The sequence below is a fragment of the Poecilia reticulata genome, chromosome 20 (genome assembly GCF_904066995.2).
Source record: "Poecilia reticulata chromosome 20, P_reticulata-male-v2, whole genome shotgun sequence".
Taxonomy (NCBI): Eukaryota; Metazoa; Chordata; class Actinopteri; order Cyprinodontiformes; family Poeciliidae; genus Poecilia; species Poecilia reticulata.
Window position 1 is genome coordinate 24,982,836 of NC_088849.1, and position 25,191 is coordinate 25,008,026.

Sequence of the window (25,191 nt, forward strand, 5' to 3'; positions counted from 1 at the left end):
TTCTGTTCTTTAATTGATTCTTTCATCCGTCTAAACCTGAAATATTCCCTCCACCACCGGCTCCACGACTCGTCCAAAGAGATTCGATTCACTCCAGCGCTGAAAAGCTAACGAGCTGGTAGCTTTTTATATTTTTTATTTTCATAAAACCCTCCAGCAGTAACTCCAAACGAAATATTGCTCAATGCAAAAAAATGTTCTGCTATGATTCATTTATGGCATCAATTATTTTCAGTTGATACAAAAAATGTTTCTGAGCGGTCCAAAGCTGAAAAAGAAAAGATTTGCCAAAGGTTATGTGTTCAATTTGGAGTTTATTCACAAATATTTACAAGAAAGAAATTTGATGGAAAGAGGGACAAATAGGTGGTTTGTTTTGTTGAATTTTTGATTTACTTTCAGGTCATGAAAGTAAATCAAGTCAAGTTTGTGGTTCTACATCTTCATGGCAAATTAACTGAATTTCCTCCCAAACTTGGCATTTAAAAAAAATCATCAACAGGCAGCAGCTGCATTTTCATCAATAATTAAATTACGCAAATTTAAGTTCTGAAAACCAATTTGCTCAATGGAAAATTGGAAATGTAGAGAAAAACTGTTTTCTGATTAAGTTCTTGTGCCAAGATGACATGGTTTTCACAAAACTGCAATGGAAACACTTTTTACGCATCACAAGTCACATGACCAACACCAGGATGTTACTACTGGCGGAAATGATGAAGAAGATGACAGGAAGTGGTAGGAGAATGACTGTTTGTTTTTGTTTTTTGCAGACAAGGTGCAGCTGAATTCATCAGAGCCTTCACAGCATCACACATTTCATAAAGCTTTTCATTTGAACACGATGAATCTGAAATTTTACATCTGTCGCTGCCATGATTTTTAATGACTTATCGTGTGAAAAAGCTTACTCACTCACTCACGATTCAATTCTAATTTCTTATTTAACTGTTGAAGGTTTAAATGTCCTGTGAGTAAATATCTTTGCTTTTTGTCCATAACAACTGGAACTTTCAATATCTAGCAGCAATTTACCGTCTATTAAAAGAGTGTTTCAGGAGAGTAGACTGAAGAAAAACATGCTCCCTATAGCAACGGGAGTGAAATTACCATAATAACCAGATATTGGCTGGAAAGCGCAACGTCTCCCCTTTCAGAAACCATTACAATTTTTCAGATATCGCAAACTTACGGTACCGCAAAGTTGGCTTGTAAAAATGTGTCGTCTGCAACGCCTTTCGGCCGATAAGGGTAGATGGAAACCACCATAATAGCAAAATGTCATTTTCTTCCACATTAGCAAAATATAGGCAAAGATTTGCACACATTTGTAACGGAAACGCAGCGAGAGATGAGACAAAATACCAATTTTCCCATTTGTTGACTCGGAACAAGCCATTTCTTGGAGTTAAAACAAGTTCAAATCAAGCTAAAAGATCACCAGTAAAGATTCCTTCAAGTTTCTTCCAAGACATAAATTCAAAACTTGATGACCTGAAAACCTATAATTGTGTGAAATCTTTGAAATGCCTTGTTAAATGAGAATTCAATAATTCAATTAAACAGCTACAAATGTGCTCATGTTTCACTGTTCAATTAACTGACTAACTGCTGCAGGAGTCACAGGGAGCGCGTTTCACAAAGGTAGCAACGGTTCACAGGCTCCCATTTTCCAACCATTAGTACTTTCTCCTGTGCAGGAAGCCAATGACACCCTGCCAGTGATTCCCTGCAATCAGACACACAATACCTTCCTGCCATCGGCGGCACTCCGACAAAAGACGATGGAGGAGATATGAAGAAAGGGAGCTGGGAAGGGGAACAGAGAGGCATTGATAAATGAGGTAAAAAGGTACGGCATCTGTTTTATGAGCTGATGAAGAAGACGAGATGGGGAAGAAGGAGCACTTTGGCGCCGTCGTTTTACAAAGAGCAGCATTAACAAGCGCGCAACTGGTGGAAACGGAGAAGACGCAAATCGACAGATCTCTGATCAATGCAACGTCTTTCTGAAGAGATATCGGCTTCTGCAGGGAGGTACAACTCTGACAAGACAAGTGTTTCACTTTCTCTCAACTATGCTGCGACAAAAAACTTCCAACTCTTCTTCTACACCAGGTTTGGCACAACTGTCAGAAAGAAGATGTTCAAGAACGAGCCGAAGATCTGGTTACAAGCAGAGACGTTCAGGTTTCTCTGCTGGATTAATCAACTCCAGCTTCTTTTGTTCAGTTCAACTTGTTACACAGAATAACGTCTGCCTTCACAAAACATCAAAATTAGCCTGTTTTCTTTCTGGGAGGCATTTGCTTCGTAGGGGAAAGGAGAACAGAGTTAGAAATGAAATAATAAAGAAGTTAAGAATAAAAAAAAAGGAAAGAAAATGTGGTTGATTTCTGACAAGCAGCCAGAATGTCGCTGGAAACGTACAAGAAAGAGCGAACAAAAACAAACACTGGATGTGCAAAATTCATTACAGGCTACAGAATGCTGACAATTTGTTCAATATACAAGCTAATCTGCAGTGCAGGGAGGTTTCCTGAGATTTTCTCATTGATTTCTCACATGAAGTACAATAAAACAAAGGGATCTGAAATGTGGTGGGAAAATTTTGTCACTTTTGAATTAATTGTAGTCTGAAAGTCTTTGTAGCATCTTAAATTAACTGGAACAAAAAGAGTCTGGATAATATTGATTTAGTTTGGCATCTTTTTATTTCCAATTCTCTGAACTCCATATATTCATAATGCTGGAGAAAATAACACTTTCTAAGGTGCTTGGTGTAAAACAGATGAAGATTTCTGCTGCGGGTAAAACATCGTGGTTGTATGAACTGTGCACACCAGCAGGAAAGAAAAACACAGAACAAATTATACTATGATAACGTACATGTTAAAACCCACTGCTAGCCTAATATTGCTTTTATTATTTATCCAAGTTGTCTCTATAAAACACTGGAGGGACTGGCGTTTGTTGTCCATCAAGACTGAAACTTGATTTAGCTTCAAATCTTGTTTGTTGTCGATTTACTTTAATATACCGCAATCTATTTACAGATTTTTCCAAATTATTTGCAGAAAATTCACATGTTTGGTGTTTTCAAAGCAGCCAATTCAGGAGAGCCATTTATTTTCCTTGCTGCTGATTGGTCAAATCCCCAAGAAAAGCGATAAGGAAGACTGTGGAAATTAGCTTTGGTGGTGCCAAAAACTTTGAGCACAAATGTGTTGTTTGCTCTATTAAAATAGGCAGTTATAAGCAATTTAAAACGGGTCTTAAGTATTTAGGGACGCGTTTGTTATGGCTACTTAAGATACATCTTTAGTTAGCCTTAAAAAAATCAGGTCTAAGGGTTTATAAAACAAAGTAGTAATGACCCAGGCTTGAGTAGCGCTAGCATCACGTCTGAACAGAGCTAACAACTTTAGCTAAACAAAATGTACTATAAAAAGGACAATAAATATTCTAAAAATTGTACTTATACTTCATATTGCAATATGCTTTGTAGTGGAGCATAAATGAAGCAGAAAATTAAATAAACACCTAGTGAGCTTCGTAGAAATATATACAATGGAAGCTAACATTAGCTGGCTAACTACCGTGTTTCCCCGATTGTAAGACGTATTGGGGGTTTCAGGGGGGTCGGCTATTAGCCGACCCCCCGGCTTATATTAGCTTATATTAGCCGACCGTGTTGCCGCAACACGGGGGTATTGCCGCCTCCCTCTCATCTAGCTGCGCGCCGCCGCCTGCCCACGTCCGCACCGTCCCCCTCTCCATACGTCACCACGCCGTCCCCCTCTCCATACGTCACCACGCCGTCACCACGCCGTCCCCCTCTCCATACGTCACCACGCCGTCCCCCTCTCCATACGTCACCACGCCGTCACCACGCCGTCCCCCTCTCCATACGTCACCACGCCGTCCCCCTCTCCATACGTCACCACGCCGTCACCACGCCGTCCCCCTCTCCATACGTCACCACGCCGTCACCACGCCGTCCCCCTCTCCATACGTCACCACGCCGTCACCACGCCGTCCCCCTCTCCATACGTCACCACGCCGTCACCACGCCGTCCCCCTCTCCATACGTCACCACGCCGTCCCCCTCTCCATACGTCACCACGCCGTCACCACGCCGTCCCCCTCTCCATACGTCACCACGCCGTCACCACGCCGTCCCCCTCTCCATACGTCACCACGCCGTCCCCCTCTCCATACGTCACCACGCCGTCCCCCTCTCCATACGTCACCACGCCGTCACCACGCCGTCCCCATCTCCATACGTCACCACGCCGTCACCACGCCGTCCCCCTCTCCATACGTCACCACGGCGTCACCACGCCGTCTCCCTCTCCATACGTCACCACGCCGTCCCCCTCTCCATACGTCACCACGCCGTCCCCCTCTCCATACGTCACCACGCCGTCCCCCTCTCCATACGTCACCACGCCGTCACCACGCCGTCCCCCTCTCCATACGTCACCACGCCGTCCCCCTCTCCATACGTCACCGCGCCGTCCCCCTCTCCATACGTCACCACGCCGTCCCCCTCTCCATACGTCACCACGCCGTCCCCCTCTCCATACGTCACCACGCCGTCCCCCTCTCCATACGTCACCGCGCCGTCCCCCTCTCCATACGTCACCACGCCGTCCCCCTCTCCATACGTCACCACGCCGTCCCCCTCTCCATACGTCACCGCGCCGTCCCCCTCTCCATACGTCACCACGCCGTCCCCCTCTCCATACGTCACCGCGCCGTCCCCCTCTCCATACGTCACCGCGCCGTCCCCCTCTCCATACGTCACCGCGCCGTCCCCCTCTCCATACGTCACCACGCCGTCCCCCTCTCCATACGTCACCGCTCCGTCCCCCTCTCCATACGTCACCGCGCCGTCCCCCTCTCCATACGTCACCGCGCCGTCCCCCTCTCCATACGTCACCGCTCCGTCCCCCTCTCCATACGTCACCGCGCCGTCCCCCTCTCCATACGTCACCGCGCCGTCCCCCTCTCCATACGTCACCGCGCCGTCCCCCTCTCCATACGTCACCGCGCCGTCCCCCTCTCCATACGTCACCCCGCCGTCCCCCTCTCCATACGTCACCACGCCGTCCCCCTCTCCATACGTCACCCCGCCGTCCCCCTCTCCATACGTCACCACGCCGTCCCCCTCTCCATACGTCACCACGCCGTCCCCCTCTCCATACGTCACCACGCCGTCCCCCTCTCCATACGTCACCACGCCGTCCCCTGCTCAAAATACGGTAATGCAATACTGTTCAGGTTGTTAATAAATGTTAATTTTATGGTTAAAACAAAAAATTTGACAATTTTTTTCCAATATAAGACATACCCCAATAGTAAGACATAGTGGGGCTTTTGGGAATAAAAAGAAAGTAAGACACTGTCTTACTTTCGGGGAAACACGGTAGCTGGACTTGTTTAGCTTCAGACAAGAAATGTAAACCATTTAGAAATGTAAACAGGTTTACAAACTGATTCACAAAGCAGGAAACGTTATTGGTCACAACCTGGAGACACTTACAAGCTTTCTGTGGCATCGTGTGTGAGAAACTTTCAACAGCTATGATGGAAAATGTATCTTTGGAAGCTGTAGGTTCAGAAAAAGGACCATCCTATACTTTCTGCCCACTTGTGGTAAACATCTCTGCTCCAACATAAAAAGGCCGTCAATGTAGAGGTTTATAAAACGAACCACCGTCAAATACTTCAAATTCAAGCTTTGTTCAAACGGAAAATCTGCGTTGGAACTGGTTGTACTCTGAGGAGTCGTTATCTTGACTTTCCATTCAGAACATGAAAGATGGGATGACTGAGAAGCATGTGCTGTATTTAATGGTGCTTTCCATTTTCCCCCTCACAGACAGGAGAAGCGCTCCAAACCCAGCTTTGGAATCTAAAGTGACTGTCACACTTTTAAAAATGAAGCAATCCCACATTTTAAGAAAACCCTCCACTCAGCCCACTGAGAGGGAAAATAAGAAGAAGCGGAGGAAAATCGTCATTTTGTAAGGAGGATATTTTCCGAGCGTAATATCTCTGTGCATTTTAAACCCAGCAGCACACGCAGGCAGAGGCTGGTTCATCCCAGGATAAAACCCCCGAAAACAAGCGCAGCGGTTTTCTCCATTGCAGAAAGTAATGTTCAAACTTCTAGATTGGAGGAAATGAAAACAGCAGATGGCCCAACACAGAAGAGCAAACTCGTCGGCTCACAACTCATTTACATATGAAGAACAAGAAAAACCAATGTGAAAACAGAAAAGTGCAGATTTTGGACGGGCAAAACGTGGTTTGAGAGAAGAACGAAAGAAGCCATGAATGTTTGTGATTCAATTGCAAATGTGTGCAAAACTGTCGATATTCTGCTAATGCCGGATAAATAGGAAACGCCATTAAAATCACACGTGAATAACTTTAAGTGATAAAAACATCATCATCCTCCAACCACTTCCTGTCGTCTTCTTCGTATTTTCTGCCAGTAGTAACATCCAGTTGTTGATCACATGACTCGTGCGAAGCGAAAAACATGTTACCATTGCAGTTTTTTGATACAACTGAAAAACCACATCATACTAAACACTTACCTAAAAAGCATTTTTCCCCCCCAGAAATTGGCGCGTTTCCATTAAGTGAATTTATTTTCGTTATTCCATTTTGTGCAAGTCTATGATAAATAGATACAGTTTATGTTAAACATAATAAAAACAGCCCTAACTGGGGAGTTGGCCAAGGATTTAATCTTTCTAACACCTACTCTACGTCCCTGACTCATCTCTTTATGCGGTTTTTCATCTATGGGACACAGGACAGTTTGGGACGTTTGGCTCAAGAGACAAAACTGTAACAATATAGAGCAACACGTCAGTGACTCACATGTCCTAATTGCTCAATGAATTAATGTTCTGACAACAACTTTTGCATTTTACTGAAAAGCTGTTTTGGATGAGAGGAGAGAAGTTGTCAACTTGACTTCTGTTTGAGATTGTAAAGTCTTGAATGACGAACTCTACACCACTCATCAGCTTGGAAACCTCAAAAACTTGCAGAAAGATCCATTTATAAACGTATTAAACTCGTCTTAAATGGGCTTCAAACTCCAGTCGGTATTCTGCTGAATAATGTAATGAAGTTATTGTGCGTCTGAAAAGGTAAGTGAATAATTTGTCAGTGGTGTTGGATTTTGAACCGATCAAAAAGTTGCAGGACTCCAGCAGCGCCTCTTAGAACATTGTTTTAATTTAACTGGGTGATGAAAAAATATCACCAAACATCAACAAGCCAAAGTTCACACAAAATAAATGTTTGGAATGAAAGCGATTCAGAGATATTTCAAAGCGTGTCCTTGGACAGTCCGTTTCCCAGCAGTTCAATCCTTTTGTTACAGATTAATGCAGAATGCCAGAGTCGTATTTTTAAAATAAGTTTTTGAGCTCAACAAAAAGCAGTTTATCCGCATCCTGACTCACAGCGAACGCCAAGTCTGCAGATTTACACACGCTTCTGTTTTAGTTGGGTTTTCTTCACAGAAAAATCCGAGTCAATTTTATTCTGACAAACAGGAAAGATATGCGAAACTTGGAGCAGAATGCCTGAAGTAAACAAACCAAAGGCATCCATAAATTGCAGAAATGTCAGCTGAGCACAGCTAAAAGGCACTAAAGAGGTCTGAGCAGGAGAGTCGAGTCTCTTGTCCACAGACGCCTGTCCAGATTGACACTTAACCGAGTGCGAGTCAAGTGAGGTGCAGCGCTGCAAAGTGCAAATCAAATAGCAGAGAGTAAAGGTCGACAGTGTGAAATGGGGAGAGTTTAGCCAGCGCACACGACGAGTGATGGAGATTAAAGTGAAGGGAAAGCTCTCGGGTATCTAAAGACAGCAGCACTGATGCGGGCTGAAGGAAAAGAAAGCAAAGAGCAACCCGGACACGGTGAGGATCAAGATGCACTTCTGAATTAACTCTAGATTTTAAAGCGAGCCAAACTCCTCTGTAGTCAGCACTTGACCTCCAGCAGAAAGAGTCCATCTTTCCCCTTTTAAAGCCACCGTCGTACAACACTGACCGGCTTCTGCTGAGCTTCAAACAGCCACTGTGTTAGCAGCTCTGGTCGTGTCCTTCACCGAGTTCAACACACCTGAGGGGATCACCGCCAAGGAAGACGACAAACTCTGAGGCAGACTTTTTTTATCCAAGTTGTACCTCCTTCAGAGGACGGCTTTCCGGAAAGGCCAGAAGTTAATCTGCCAGTCAGATTGGAAAAGAGTGATAAGGGCGAGTCTTTTATCAGGCAGCAGAGATTAGAGTTGGGTATTTATCGTATCGTTTATCGTTTATCGTGATAACGCTGACACAATAAACGCAAATTAATGAGGTTCGGACTGTCTGCATTGTTGGGAATGTTATTTTTAATATTTTCCTCCACTGTTTGCTCAACAATATCAGTGAATATCCATTAATTTGACAATATGATTAAATGCAGTAACTGTGTGTAGTTTCTTTCTGTGACTGGTGTCCAAAAGAAACGCGTTACAAAAAAGAAAGTCAAAGTTTATTTACATTTACAACAAACTCAGCTGACCAAAGTGCTTCACGATAATTACATCTCAGATGAACACACTCAGGAAAAACCTCCTGGTTATTCCACCAAATACTGATTTCTGAGTTAAAACATCAGTTTTGTTCTTTCTAAGTTAATATTAACTTGTTTTATTTGCATTATTTCCGGTCTGAACAAACTGCATCTTCGTTATTTCGTCCATTTCTCATTTTCTGCACAAATACTAAATTTTTGCTTGAAATTTCAGAGACGTGTTGTCAGTAGTTCATAGAATAAAAACAATGTTCATTTTACCCAAACATATAAATATAAAGAGTAAAATCAGACAGCGGATCATTTTATGTGGTTTCATTTTATCCAGAGCTGTGTGATAAAATAAGTTTGATAAAAAAAAAAATAATGAAATTGGCAGTAAAATACGAATAAAATTAAAGTAACAACCAACACGCTTAACTTCTGTTAGGGGATGTTTTTAGAGCAGTATTTGTGTTTATTTATTAATAACGCTCTTAACCTGTAAAATAAATAGCAACATAAAGATAATACAAACTATCAAGGACAAGATTTTAAGAGCAAAAGTGTTTGAAGGTGTTTTGTTTGTGGGCCTGTGATTGATTAGTCATCCATACAGCTACCAAAAGAAGAAATAAATCTAAAATATTGAGATAAATCTATAAATCCATGTCAGCCAGAAATGTTCAACATTCACACTGAAGCTCTTTTCTTCACCTCTAGAGAGAATAAGGCCGGCAAACATGCACAAGCCACTACTTTCAAAGTCAAACCAAAACCTTCCAATCGCTTAAAAACAATCAAACTCACCCTCCAAAATCTCTTGGCCGTCTCCACCCGGGAGGGTTTCCTGCGAAGGCCCAGAGGCGTCGCCATGGGATGATCGAACATCATTTTGAGAAGGTCCGGATCGGCCCGGTTAGCCTCTCTCTGCCTGCTGCTGCGCCGTCTGCCTCCGCAGCCCACCGGCGTTTCCCACTCAGGCACAAGCTGCCACACCCAAAACCATTACACCGTCCGCTTCCCGGCAACGACAAACAAAAACAACCTCCCCTCAAGGATCAGCCATCTGCAAACGCTGCAGCATGGCGTCACCATTAGCGGGCCTTAATGGGGCGGACGGCGGGGAGCGAGGCCAGTATTAGCTTTCATCTGCTCAAGAGGAGTCCTCTTAAACAATAACTTACAATTATCACAGGGCCAATATGATTAAAGGGCTTAAGCTAATGAGGAGGAGGAGGAGGGTGGAGGTGCAGCAGGAGAGGAGAGGCCTGATGGAGGGTGAGCGGAGGTAATTCAACGCCTCTGTTTGAGACGCCACTGAGGGAACAATCAGTGCTAAACTGTTTATTCAGCCATTAGAGCTCCAGCATGGAGCCCCGGCAGGTGAGGCGCTGATTTGAGATCAGAAGTTTGCAGCTGTGCTGGTGGGAAACAACAGCTGCGCAGTCTGATTAGCTCTGTTTTCTCTTGTTTGTGCGTTTAGCTGCTAGCTACGGCAGCCCCCGAGGTGCAAAACACAAACAGATGAAAAGAAAACATGGAAAACATTTGACGTGAAATTATAAGCAAACCATTTAGATCCTGAAACAGGAAACAGTTTTGCATATTTACACGTCTCCAAATGATTTGTGGAAAACTCGCCGATTTGTGGAACATATTTATAATATTCTTCAGCTGGAGCTGGAAAAACTGGCTGCTGTTTGCAAAGCACACAATCCGGGAGTGCAAGGTCTTTTACTTGGTGCCGATTGGCTGCACCAACCGTCTGGACCCCTCAGGTCTTCTGGTTCTGGTTCTGCTCTGCATCCCCAGAACCAGAACCAGACGAGGAGAAGCAGCATTGAGCTTCTATGCACCACAGATCTGGAACAAACTTCCAGAAAACTGTAAAACAGCTGAAACACTGAGAGCCTTTAAATCTCAACTTAAAACCTGTTTAGAGCTGCTTATGGCTAAATTAGGATTAGAGTCTTTAATGTTTTTATCTATTCATTCATTTCTTTTTCTTCCTCTTTTTAATGATGTAAAGCCCCCAGAGAGGTGCAGGTGTCGGGTTTTAATGTTTTAATCTTTATTTTTTATGTATTTATTAACTTTTATTTATTATTATTATCTCCTTCTTACTGTTTATTCAATGTTACATGACTCCGTGTTTCTGTTTTTATTATGTAAAGCACTTTGAACTGCCTTGCTGCTGAAATGTGCTACACAAATAAAATGTTATTGATTTATTTGCACATTTCGGCAACAAGGCATTTCAAAGTGCTTCACATATTAAAAACACAAAAATATTAGCGTATTTGTTAGTATTAAGACCGTTTCCACTGTGTATAAGAGTGCATATTCAAATATATTTGGTGACTTAAACACTAAGACAGGCAGTTATAAGTGTTTATAAAAGGCATCTGGAAATAAATGTGAGCTATTTGCAGGCGGTTGTGGTTCAGGTCGTCTCCTCAACATTTGCTGTCAAATGGTTAAAAATATCAGAAATGTCCTCAATATGTAGTAAAATACAACCATTTACAGAGACGGAGAACATCTGCAGCTACTGCTGTTGGTTCATATGGGGGCACAAGATGCTCATAGTCGGAAAACGAGTAGTTTTTGTGTGTTAATCATTAATGTTTCCATGACAACGCGTTGACTTTTTAAATTTTTTCTGCTCCAATCACTTCAGGTAGTTCTGCTCCAGCCGGATATACGGTCAGCAAAAGACATGTGAACATTTTATTTACTTTCACGGCTCAGTGGGAAGAAACACATTATAAAAATCAGACTGCAGTTTGTTATTTCATTACTTTGGCTGAATCGTGATAAGCTGCCTTATTAGCTGACCTGCTACTCTGCTTCCACAAAACTGTTTTAGTTAAAGGTAGCAAACGTCTCATTCACTTTTAACTTTTACGTTAATTAGAAGAGACTGAAACGAAATGAACATAATTTCAAAATGATGGTGTACGGACCTCAGCGTGAGGAAAGTCTGTGTGCGCCTGACTTCATTCTCAAAAATATGGAGCAAAAGCACAACCATTATTACAACTTTTTTTTTAAAACCTGCATTATTCTATCCGAGGCCATGGTCTTGAGCCGGAAAAGGGTAGAGTGCCTTCTCCGGGTCAGGGGGGTCGTCCTGCCTCAAGTGGAGGAGTTTAAGTATCTGGGGATCTTGTTCACGAATGAGGGAAGAAGGGAACGGGAGATCGACAGGCGGATTGGGGCAGCGTCTGCCGTGAAGCGGGCGCTGTACCGGTCCGTCGTGGTGAAGAGAGAGCTGAGCCAAAAAGCGAAGCTCTCGATTTACCGGTCGATCTACGTTCCCACCCTCATCTATGGTCATGAGCTTTGGGTCATGACCGAAAGAACGAGATCACGGATACAAGCGGCTGAAATGGGTTTCCTCCTCCGCAGGGTGGCTGGGCTCTCCCTTAGAGAGAGAAGCTCGGTCATCCGGGAGGGACTCAGAGTAGAGCTGCTGCTCCTCCACGTCGAGAGGAGCCAGTTGAGGCTCAGGCATCTGGTAAGGATGCCTCCTGGACGCCTCCCTGGTGAGGAGTTCAGGTCCCACCAGGAGGAGGGGAGACCCAGGACACGCTGGAGGGACGATGTCTCTCTATGGCCTGGGAATGTCTTGGGATTCCCCCGGAGGAGCTGGAAGAAGTAACTGGGGAGGGAAGTCTGGGCCTCCCTTCTGAAGCTGCTGCCCCCGAGACCCGACCCCGGATAAGAGGAAGAAAATGGATGGATGGATGGATGGATGGATGGATGGATGGATGGATGGATGGATGGATGGATGGATGGATGGATGGATGGATGGATGGATGGATGGATGGATGGATGGATGGATGGATGGACATAAAGTGGGATACTGGGAACACAAACCAGTTATTTATCAAATCAAATACACTGAAATTCTGGGACCTGGTCAAATTTAAAACTACACAATTCACGTTTAAGGTCCGAAATCAGAAACTTCCACACAATATACAGGAAATGTTTGACAGAGAGGAGGGTTATGATTTAATAGGTGAAGGTTATTTTAAAAAACAACATATTAGAACAACCAGGAAGAGTTTGTGTTTATCAGTGTGTGGAGTAAATGTCTGGAATGGATTGAATGATGAGTTTTAAAAATTTACAAATGTAAACCAGTTTAAAAAATTGATTAAAGCAGAACTCATTTCAAAATATGCTACATAACATGTTTAATAGTTTAAAATGTAACTGGTGATATAAATAGTACTTAAAATAATTGTACATAGTTAAACATAATGACAAATGGAAACAAGTTGTCTCTTGTTGATGTTCTGAAAGTTAATTGGTAATACATTGACAAATATGAAAGGGGCAGGATATTATAAGATGCATCTTCTACCTGCTCCTTTTCAAACAGAAAATATAAAAATTGCATGTCAGATGGGCAAAATAATTTGTTTTACATTTTATGTCTTAAGTTTGTCTCATTCTATTTTGTTTTCTTTTTCTTTTTTGACTGTTTTTAATGTCTGTTCGAAATAAATAAATAAATGAAATGAAAAAAGTGCATCGATTAAAGCAGGGGTGTCAAACTCCAGTCCTGAAGGGCCGCTGTCCTGCAGTTTTTAGATGTGCCACAGGTACAAAACACCTGAATCAAATGGCTTAATTACCTCCTCAGTTCTCCAGAGCCTTGCTAATGACCTAATTATTCTATTCAGGTGTGGTGCAGCAGAGGACACCGGCCCTCGAGGACTGGAGTTTGACACCCCTGGATTAAAGCGTCATAGTGATATTTGTACCGTTTGTTAAAATTGCATAAACTCCAACACATATATTTTTGTACTCCATAAAAATCATACTCTGCTACCTTATAAACTCCACTTCCAATCTAGCATCATCAGTCATGTCACACAACACATTAAAACAACACAAAACACTATTATACACCATTAAAACGTGTTTGTTTCTCCCTTATCTCTGCCCAGGATGTGCAGCGGCGGGAACTCATCTCAGCACAAGTCCGATAATAACTATTCCAGTCTTGTCAGGAAGTAATCTTCTTACAAAGCCAAGGCCAATAAATTAAGATAAATCTTCTTTTGATATCCGCAGCAGCCATCATTAAGCCGTCCGCACGCTTTAGAGGAAACGCTCTTCATATTTTCACTGAGCTGAAGTGACGCTTGCTTGAAGGGATTTTGGTCTGCAGGGTACACCTGGGTGTTGATGTGCTAAACTCCATTATCTGTCCATTTCAGAGGTTCTTGGATTTATTTAGATTAACAAAATAGCCACGATCCGCCTACCAGCTATTTGATCTGCATCATTATTCCAGAGATAAACAGTCAAGCAAGGGCATCATTAAGGCAGCCTTGTTGCTGCAGTAAAAGTTACTTCCCTCTTATGTGGTTATTAATATTACTACATCCTTTATTGATCCAGGTAAAAGTCTCATTGAGAATAAAATCTATGTTTCGAGTGAAGCCTGGCCTGAATCGGTCTGCAGTAATCAGAGAAGCTTCTCAAGGTGAGTTGAATCAATCGAAGTCGGACCATTAAAGGTGGATGTGGGTCACATTCGTCTGCTGTGTGAACGCAGCCCAAGTCAGATCTCAAATCTTTAGACCCAAAGTTTAAGGCTGATCTCTTAGTTTTGACAGATTCTTTTGTTAAACACCTGACAGAGGAGAATAGAGCTATAGAGCTGTCTTCAAGGCTTTATTCAGTAGCACCACCCACACTGAAGATAGTTGATGTGAGTTCAAAAAAAATTTGTGTCAAACGTTTGTGCTGGTTTGTGCAGCAAAAATGTTCGTTTGTGCCGCTATCATTTTAAAGATATAAAGTTGGATTTCATAAAAGTTGAGGGGCTGGTTGACCTTTTGACCTCTACACTTTCATTAATATCTTCAAAGCCAAAGCAGCGCAAACAAAAAATGTTGCAGCACAAACCAGCACAAACGTAGCAGAGTTGATTGACACCATTTTGTCTGGTTTGAAGAAGGTGTGGGTGGGGGGGGGATGGTTGACCTTAGATGACCTCTAGAAACATTTCTTTATATCTTTAAAATGATAGCGGCACAAACGAACATTTTTGCTGCACAAACGTTTGACACCAATTTTGTCTGATTTGAAGAAGGTGGGGGTCCAACTTCACTCAGGTTGATTATATGGGGATAAAAAGTGGCAAATTTAAGGAACATATCAAAAACACACTGGACTCGTATTCCTCACTGCTCCTGGCCAGAAGGGAGGAGATTCATTACACATCTGCGAATTCACAACTGAACAATACAACATCTTCTACAAAATGTTAAAAATCTTAGTGAGTTTGCTGCTTTTATTCCTCCAGATGGTCAGTGATAGTTTTGAGTTTCTAATCCGATTTTTTTCTGCATCTCGTCTTCTACTAGCAGTAATACTAGTTTTTCTGCACCGACGTCCTGCATCGTAAATAGTCCGTCTTTAGCTGCGTTTCCATTGACCTTAAAATTGTACAAATTGGAATTGCAAAAATAAATCTGCGTAACGGAAACATGGCAATAATAATATAAAAAAACAAACTTGTGAGTATTTCACAAAACCGCATTGTAAACACTTTTTTAGCCTCATATGAATCATGTGATCAACAACCAGATGTTTCTACTGGCAGAAATGAAGAAGACAACTACAGGAAGTGGTAAAATTATGTTGTTGTTTTTTTAAATATTGCATTAATCTTTGTCACGTGTGATTTTAATTGCAGTTATTTATTGGAAATACCGCAACTGTGAAATTGTGTGTGGGTTTTTAAAAAAAAATTTTTTTTACATTAGCAGAATTGACAAAATTTCACACACATTCATAATGAATACGCAGCTGTTTTCAACTCACATGCACATAATGTACGTCTTTGGAAAAGTTACCCAACGATTATGAATCCAATGTTTATTTTTAATAACTGCTCCGTATTTTTTTTGTTATCGTCTTGCACGTTATACTATTGGGTTTTTATTAATATGTTTTTAAAACTTTAAAAGCCACTATTTCTGATGCTGCTGTTCAACCTAAATTTCCCCTTTGTGAGACGATAAAGGTCATTTCTTTTTCTGTTTTTCTAGTAAGGGTTTAACCTCTCATTACTGATAATTAGGAAGTTAAACGTACAATAAGTTTGGCTTCAAAACCTTATAACCAACAAAAATACAAGCTGCTATAACTCATAGACTGGTAGAGTCTCAGCTCAGGACTCCACTCAGTCTTCTTGCCTTTGACACACACAACATTACAGTATTTATCAGTGGTGTGTGTAATTCAGAAACGTGTCCAGTTCTGTGCAACGTCAGCCCAGAGGTGACAAACTGACACATAAACCATGCAGGCTGCTTTCTGTCGGAGAAATGGATTACTAATGGATCAGATGGAGACACAAACCAAGGGGAACCACCAGGGAGGTCCCTGCCTCGTCTTTGAAGGCAGATCGCTCCAACTTCGCCCCCGAGGGAGAAACCCCCGCCGGGGATGGCTTCCATCCTCCAGCAGACAGCGAAGCTTGTGGCGTAACCAACCCCAGCAAGCCGAGGCGCTGCCTGAGCCGAAGGCAGCCATTAACCTCCCGTCTGCGCTTTAGTTCCCTTCACATCACAAGCAAAGAGATGCGATGCCCGCGAGGCCAAACACACTCAAAGTCTGTACGAATAAAGAAAAGCAACTAAGTGAAGGTGTGAAAGTTTCGCACATGTCCCAGAGTCCCCGCGTGTTTCCTGCTGCGCGTCTTTGTAAATTGTGCCGACACAAGCCAAGCGGTTATCACCAGGGAGCATCGGCGGCGCAGCAATCTAGCTCTTACAGGCTCCACAAAGCTCATTTACAAATCCTCGTCCCCCCGATGGCCCTGGAATCACACCGACAACACGCTATGACCAGTTAATAACCGACTCATTGGAGTCCCTGAGGGAGCGGACTTAAATATGGAATAATCCATCCATTCATTTTCTTTCACCCTTGTCCCTCAGTGGGGTCAGGAGGTGCTGGTGCCCATCTCCAGCTAGCGTGCCGGGCGAGAGGCGGGGTCACCCTGGACAGGTCGCCAGTCTGTCGCAGGGCAACACAGAGACACACAGGACACACAACCATGCACACACACTCACACCTAGGGGCAATTTAGACAGACCAATTAACCTGACAGTCATGTTTTTGGACTGTGGGAGGAAACCAGAGTACCGGAAAACCCACCATGCACAGGGAGAACATGGAGACTCCATGCAGAAAGACCGGGAATCGAACCCAGAACCTTCTTGCTGCAACAGCTCTACCCACTGCGCCACTGTGCAGCCCTAAATATGAAATCCTGACTCTAATTTGACATTTTACAGCACCTCAAAGCACATGGATGTAGTTACATCTGTAGATGGGCTCATTGATATTCTCCTGTTCAGGAGTGAACCACATGTGAAGCTTCATTTCTCAGTCAGGACTTACTGTATGTTTTCCAGGCTGCCAGAGTGGTTCTTCCTGCCAACTCTCCTTGGTGGGGCATTCAAGGACACTCCATATTGCAACGTTGGCAGCTAACAAGCAGCCAGTTTTGTTCTCTGTTATCAGAAAATGTAACTCTGAAGCCAAACATCAGGAAGCCAAATACCAGGGGGACGACTTCCGCTTTAGGAACGAGAACGCTCAGATTTTTCCATCTGAATAAAACATGAGAAAAAAAAAATGTTTTGTTTTCAAACGCTGCTCAAACAGAAGAGAAGAAATTTCAACCCCCGGATGTTTCTGTGTGTCTGGTGAACCTTTTCACTTTATTTGGGCTTATGTTCTGGATCACAGTCCTACAAAAGACATTTTCAGGGTTATGGCAGAGGTCAGATGTTAATTAATAACATCCTGGAAAAATAAAGCTGTGCAGAGATGCTGACAAAGCAGTTTTTGAAAGTCACAATTTAAATCACTTTATAGTTTTAATGTCCATCATGACGCTTCTGCTGAATGGCTTGCATATAAAGCTGAATAATGATAAATAAAGAACTGTTAAATAATACAATTAAAGAAAATCCCATACACAACTGATTAAGATAAATTATGTATGTTTTATTTTCAAAACTAAACTGGATACTCTACTCACTTGTTCTAGCAGTGAACATCTGAAAGCTGTGAAATAAAAATCAAAACTTATAATATATTCATATAAATAAATAAAAAACAAATGCACTGGATTGGACACAAGCTAGTTAAAGCGCTGGTGTTTGCAGAGAAGTTATTACAAATGAGCCATTATAAACGTTAAGTTGGCCTATTATGCTTCCTTGAACAGTTCTTGCTGCGTTTATGGGCTTTACAGAAAATGTTCAATACATTTTATATGAGAGTATTTTTCTCAGTTCTGCTTGTTTTGATTTCTGTTCTGAATGAGGCGTCGTTTCAGGGCATCCTGTCACTTTAAAGGTCAAATAAGCTGCTGCTGGCCACGCCCCCCAACTCAACATTTACACTCATAAGTGAAAATGGCTGCAAACGGATGTGATAATTACACAACAGCGCATCATTGAAAAGCAAAAGTGGAGCCTCCAACACAAACAACAATAAAGCAGTAAGTGATTTCTAGATGGAAAGTCAACAACAAAACACTTGTCTTTCCCAGCTGCCATTGTACAGTGGTAAGAAAAGCTGACCAAATGTGCTGGAGCTCAGCTTGGGTTGCTAGGTAACGAGCTATGCCTGCTGATTTGTGATGTTACATTCAGAAGGTTTTTGAAACGGCTCCTTTTCCAGACACCAAAAAACATTAACATATTTCCAAAAAGCAGCTGGGTGCTTCTTTTTTTTAAGTGCTTGGGCTGTTTTTAGAAGCAGTAGAAACACAAACGGAAGTACAAAAACGTGCAAAATGTGCAGCAGAAATGCCCTGTTGATGCCCTCGGGACATGAATATAGAAGAAAAACTTAGCAGGTCTATATTGCAAAAATGTCTAACTTATTTGTTGCTTTTAAGCTTTTCATTTCTAAAACCTCCACCACAGGCTGTCTTCCACTCTTCTGTGCTCAAACAAACTGCATCCAAGAGCACTTTGTGGAAAACAAACTCAATCCACCACCCTTCACCAATCCATCAAATTATCTTCTGTTCTGCTTGTTTGTGTGAAGTCGTGTTTTTTTTTTCTTCTTTCTTTTCTCCTCCTCTTTCCCCTGAGGCAGCTTTGCTCCGAGCGCGCACAAGAAAGCAATATTCTCAGTCGAAAATAAAAACCAACATTTCTTCTTTTTTTCTTATTTCCTTCAGTTCATATCTGAGACCAATTCTTCACGCACCTTTACGGGGAAGTGCTCTGACGGCGAGCGGCGACACGGCCTCGCAGCGTAATGTGATGGCAGCGCGGAGCGAATAAAAGAGCCGAGGTCGTTTGTTACAGGCCGTGAGTCACAATGGCCGTCCTTGCTGTCTGCATCCTCTGTGTGTGTGTGTGTGTGTGCGTGCGTGCGTGCGTGTTGAGACAGGTGTTGGTTACAGTCAGAACAGATGTTCACGTGTCTGCGAGAAGCAGAAAGGTCGTCAGAAAGGTGGCGTATTAATAGCTGTTGAAAAGCAGCGAACATCCACAGAGATGAAACATGAGGGGGGGAAATTAATGTCTGATGAGAGGCCACAGGAGATCTTGATCTATGACTCAAACAAATGTGGGAATAATGCGCCGACACTGTGTGCTGCTATGGGAGGGAGGCAGTAAGAAGGCCTGTGATGAAGCGGCGCCGTTGCCTCTGTGCTCTCAATTCATCACTGTAAGCAGGACACCCACACTGCTGATAAAACCGATGACAACAACACAGGATTTAGCATGAGGGGAAGAGTAAAACTCAATTTAGATGCTCTCTACTCTGACCTGGCTGGTCAAATATTCTCATTAAAAACATAATATCCCTCATTTGTGAAGCAGACATCCATCAAACATCATAATTACCTTCCACTGGTAAATCATCTCCATCCTGCTATTCTAAAGAAATCATGCAAGATGCAACTACCACAACATTCCCAAAGACTGGGAATTCATTACAGAATGCCGAGAAATCAGTAACCCATCGAACTTTTGCATCATGTTTCGACTGACCTGTTACTTACAGTTCATGTTGCCGTCAGAGGACTGAAGTTGTTTCCCTGTAAGTTGGGGTTAATTTGCTCTTACAGGAAATTACAGGATAACAGACTAATGTCTTATGAAGCGATACTGGCCTCTTTCATTCCTGGGACTTTTGTAGAACGTACTCTTGTAATTTAGAGATGATGTTGCCGGAGCTTACATGGCACCATGTTGAGGTAGATTCCCAGTAATTTCTAAAACTTTGGTTGGTGTTCACACCAAACGCGTTTCACACGTCTGGTTTATATTCAGTCTATGTGAAGGTGTGTCCGTGGCCCGCCGCGATTTGAAGCGTCTGACGCTCCTGACACACGAAACACAAAGTGTAGAGCAAAATGTCAGGCGTCTGCATTTAAATCTGTTGATTTGATGCCTTTTCTCGCGATTGTTTCCAGATTTTGCAGTGTGTACCATCTGGTTTAAGACATGCACTAAAGCTGTTTTGCAAATGTTAATGGTGATATGAGAAATACACCAAAACGATTGAGAAAAGCTGTAAAATCAAAAAATGCTCAGTCTGCAGAACATCTTCGCATTAAATTGCTAATTATTTTAGACAATCAGACTAAAGCTGCTGTTTCAAGTAAATCCCTTTTGAAGCAGGACAGATTTAACAGGCTGAACATGGGAGCATTTCTCATGTCCGCGTTCGTATTTATCATTTTAGTCATTTGTTTGTTCACTTAGTGTTTCTTTTAGTAGTTCATTTAAAAAAATAGTTAAACAGTAAAATAATTCTCAACCTTCTTCCTGTTTCTTTCTCTTTTTACGATGTTATTTGTGCTACAAACATGAGAGCACAGTGAACAATCTGGGCATGAAGTGAGACTGATCTAAGCGCATATATCTATGTGAACGAATAATAATTTAAACCGCACAGAAGCTTCCTCAGTAATGTCCTCAATGCAACATTTAGGGACTTCAGGCTCCGTAAATAAAACAAGTTTAATAGAAACTAGAAGCTTTCATTAGACGAAATCAATCCCATTTTTTATTTGACCAGGACTTACAATGTTTTTGAATAATCTTTGGATCAAACTTCAAGTCTTAATCATGCACATCTGTGGTTTCCCCACAATAAGAGGAAGGCTACTAAAATAAATGGTTTCACTCAACACAAGTGATCCAGCCTGTTTTTTTCTTTGGTGTTAAAATCTAACAGACTTGACAAGGTATTAAAAAAGTAAGAGCACTTAATCGGATGGCTAATTAGACAGTAATTATTCACCAGTGTGCTGTAAAGTTAGCTAGTTTTTAATTTATCCAGTTAATTATTTAAACAAGCAGAAACTAGCTGCAGTAACAGAATGGTCAAGGTGTGATTTCACGTAAAGTTACGGCCAAAACTTCCTCTTACACCACAAGCACGTTTGACGCCTCACTCAAGTTTTACAGCAACAGAACTGAAACGGTAAAAGACAAGAGGCCAAAACCCAAACAATCCACTTTCATGCTTGGCAAACCTTGTCAGGACGGATTTCTCGTGTTGAATTAAAGGCTGTTTGGGGGAACCTGTACGATGCCACTCTCAATCAGTGCATCTGCTGCTACATTCAGTGTTTTTTAAAACTACTGACCATTCACAACTATGGGGGAGTTTTTCTGGATGCTACCGATTGTAGCAGCCTGCGCCACCCACTGGATGGAGGGAGAAACAACAGCTTCCTGCCCGTATTACACTAAATATCCGCCAGCAGTGCGCTAATGATCGCCAACAGTCCACTGATCTTAGGCAGGAGTTTGTTCACCCAACCAAAGAAAATGGATCCACAGAACCAAACGTGTTACAACTTAGTCACAACATCATATCTATCTATCTATTTCAGTGGTTCTTAACCTTTTTTGAAGTACCAAACCCACCAGTTTTATATGTACATTCACTGAACCCTTCTGTAGTGATAAATAAAATATGATTTTTTTTCCCTTCCAAATTCAAGACATTCAAGATCACCAAGTTTTCTTAAAAGGTAGAGTCTCTGAGAACAGTTCTTCAAAATATATTCAGTGTTTTCAGTTGAGCCGACTGTTCAGGAACGACCCAAAGTATTTAAAATTAGCCACAGTTTCAACAGGTTGGCCATCGAGAGAAACTGGAACCACTTTAAGGTGTTTAGATCATTTAATTAGCTCTACATTCTTAAAAGAATGAAAAATTAATAATAAATAATAAATACTTTGCGGTATTCTGATTTAGTAATGTAATTATATTAGTTGTGTTACCACCCCCACGCCACTAGAGGCAGTAGCAACCCCGAAAAGATGCGACTAAGGAGCAGATTTAGAAGTTCACCGAAAGCTACAGAATTTGGTAAAAACTGTGAGTTTTGCTGAAGTAAATAAAGACACAAGTTCAAATCCATGCTGAGAGTGGAGCTCCTTCAATCAGGGCTCCTCCACAGCTCTGATTGGCTAAGCAATGTAACGTGATCCTCTGATTGGCTAAGCAATGTAACGTGATCCTCTGATTGGCTAAGCAATGTAACGTGATCCTCTGATTGGCTAAGCAATGTAACGTGATCCTCTGATTGGCTCAGCAATGTAACGTGATCCTCTGATTGGCTCAGCAATGTAACGTGATCCTCTGATTGGCTCAGCAATGTAACGTGATCCTCTGATTGGCTCAGCAATGTAACCTGATCCTCTGATTGGCTCAGCAATGTAACGTGATCCTCTGATTGGCTCAGCAATGTAACGTGATCCTCTGATTGGCTAAGCAATGTAACGTGATCCTCTGATTGGCTCAGCAATGTAACGTGATCCTCTGATTGGCTAAGCAATGTAACGTGATCCTCTGATTGGCTAAGCAATGTAACGTGATCCTCTGATTGGCTAAGCAATGTAACGTGATCCTCTGATTGGCTCAGCAATGTAACGTGATCCTCTGATTGGCTAAGCAATGTAACGTGATCCTCTGATTGGCTAAGCAATGTAACATGATCCTCTGATTGGCTAAGCAATGTAACGTGATCCTCTGATTGGCTAAGCAATGTAACGTGATCCTCTGATTGGCTAAGCAATGTAACATGATCCTCTGATTGGCTAAGCAATGTAACATGATCCTCTGATTGGCTAAGCAATGTAACGTGATCCTCTGATTGGCTAAGCAATGTAATGTGATCCTCTGCAGCAAAGCGGGGCATCATCACGACTTTACACAAGTGTGTCTTTACCTCCGCAGCAGAGGCTCCGCCGAACCCCTGAGACCGACTCACCGAACCCCTGGGGTTCGACTGAACCCAGGTTAAGAACCACTGATCTATTTATAGTAGCCACACAGGCACACCCACTAGTAGGAAACAAACGCACCCGGGACAAGACTTTCATTCTATTGGCTGAGAGGTTGCTAAGCGACGGTACTTCTCTGTTCCAAGCGCGAGCAGAGAGGTTGGCTCCGAGTAGAGACAAGTTCTGAGCGCGAGGAGAAAGGTTTGAGAAAACACGGTGAATATTTGAAAGAGAGCAGGCGTTTTGAGTACAAACATTAAAAGTTTTGAAAAGACATGAAGCTCAGCTTTCAGACTGAAAATGTGTTTTCTCGATTAGTGGCAGAAAAATTCGCCCATTTTCATACACAACTTAACATTGTTCTATAACTTGTATACCATCCTCGACAGGCTTCAAGGTTTGTGCCTCCTTCTTTCATAAACTTGATCTAAACCAGTCCGAACACTGGCTTACCTACATATTCTCACTTTTTACTTCCTTTGCCGGAGCATCTTCCATGAACAGATGAAGAAAATAAGAGTTTTAACTGAAGAACGAGGCGAGTCGCAGCAGTCCAGCATAACAAGAGCTGAACAAAGACATTCTGGTCAATGCGACTCATTTCAGCTTGGAATACGCAGCCGCGACCCGAGCCCGTGTCTCGGACAAAAGGCGAGCTCGCAGATGTAATGTCACGCTTCAGTTGGCCGGCGCCATTGAACAGAACAACGGGTCGGCAAAGGTGAGCGATGAGGAGAGGTGAGGAAGAAAAAAGGGAAATAGATCAGAGGAAGGAAGGACGGTGCGCTGGTGATGATCAGGATTCCTGGTTCTATTCAGGAGCTCGGCACGGGTCAATGGAAAAGGAAGAGGGGAGCAATTCCAGTGTGTGAGGAAGTCGTAAAACAAACAGGGACAAAACAGGATCTTGTTAACAAACGCCGCATGTGAAGCTGGCGCTTTCAGAAAAGAGCCAGCTGCTGGAAATTCATCTGAACAACAGAAATATGGGCTCAACATTTTCGCAATAACAGAGTGAAACATAACACCAGGTTCATCCATTACGCGATGAATGGATGAATGGACTCCACACATCATTAAGAACCTGGTGACTGCATTTCCCTTACAGAGAAATCCAGTAATGTAATCAAGTATGCTGTTGATACGTTTCCTATTCCATTCAATTTATGGCAACGTAAAAATATGTGAAACGTTGTTTATCGTTTAACCACTTCACATGTCATTTTCTGTGAATGTGGCCTCACATGCCTGTAAAAAACAAATCGCACAACAAATGTAAAGTATGTAAAACACACAATTCGCACTATTATTTCGCTACTTTTGGAAAATATGTAGAACATGTGAAATACAATCAAGGAAACGTTTCACATGTGAAAGGTTTTTCCAACTAGACGCCATTTCCTCGCATTTCTTGTGGATGTTTATGTTATAAATGCACACATACCACTGAAGTGGACACTAGTGCATCATACAATACACTAGGGCTGTGTAATAATATCGATTTTGCGATATATAGCGATATTTTCTTTCCTATAAAAAAATCGATATTCATCTGCAAGTATCGTAACGTCCAACTGTCACCTTGCTCACTCACTGCTTGCTCCACCAGGAGAGTGATCAGGTCATCAGGCTTAGAGTGATTCCTTCAGATGTTAAGTGTTAAAAAGGTATCAAACTATTCAGAGCAGGTACTTGGTTCACTTTATTTACTTTACAAATGCATGTAAGCTACAGTTTGTACTGTTTCAATTAAAAGAAACGTTTTCTCACCACTTCTTTGATTCGTTTTGTCCAGCTGTCCACTTTAAGTCTGTGTCCAACCAGAGCCAGGTGTTGTGTAGTTGGTGCTTTTAATCAGTTTTCAGTTACATTGATTCAATCCAACTCTATAACAGTCACAAAATGTCACCAAAATGACTCTGTGCCTCTAAAATCTGTCAGAAAATCGCAAAAGTGTATTGAATTGTATCGTTTGTTGAATATATATATATATATATATATATATATATATATATATATATATACGCTATATTGTATCGTGAGCAGAATATCATGTATCATGTCGTATCGTGAGATTGTTGCATCACTACAGCCCTACAATACACTGCCAACTACTGGCAAGAGAATTTTTGTTAAATCCAATATGGCTGACAGACGGAAAAGCAAATCTCATCAGGTAGACCTACCATGCGTGGTGTATTTTCCCACACATTTTTATCTCATTTTTATTTAATATCACATGATAATATGTGAAAAATATTTCACTAAGTTTCACA

The 25,191-nt window shown here is 42.2% G+C and overlaps 1 protein-coding gene across 5 annotated transcripts in view; it reads right to left on the reverse strand.

The window, feature by feature from the left end:
• The window catches only part of dpp6a (dipeptidyl-peptidase 6a), a 310,510-nt gene that overhangs the window by 152,622 nt on the left and 132,697 nt on the right, over positions 1-25,191 (reverse strand). The window contains exon 1 of one of the 5 annotated variants that reach the window (XM_008396389.3): positions 9,405-9,600. The exons of the other annotated variants lie outside the window; for them this stretch is intronic. Coding sequence (XP_008394611.1) covers positions 9,405-9,488 — 84 coding nt within the window. The 5' untranslated portion in view covers positions 9,489-9,600. Of the gene's footprint in view, positions 1-9,404; positions 9,601-25,191 lie in introns of those variants that run through there. 5 annotated transcript variants of the gene reach the window in all.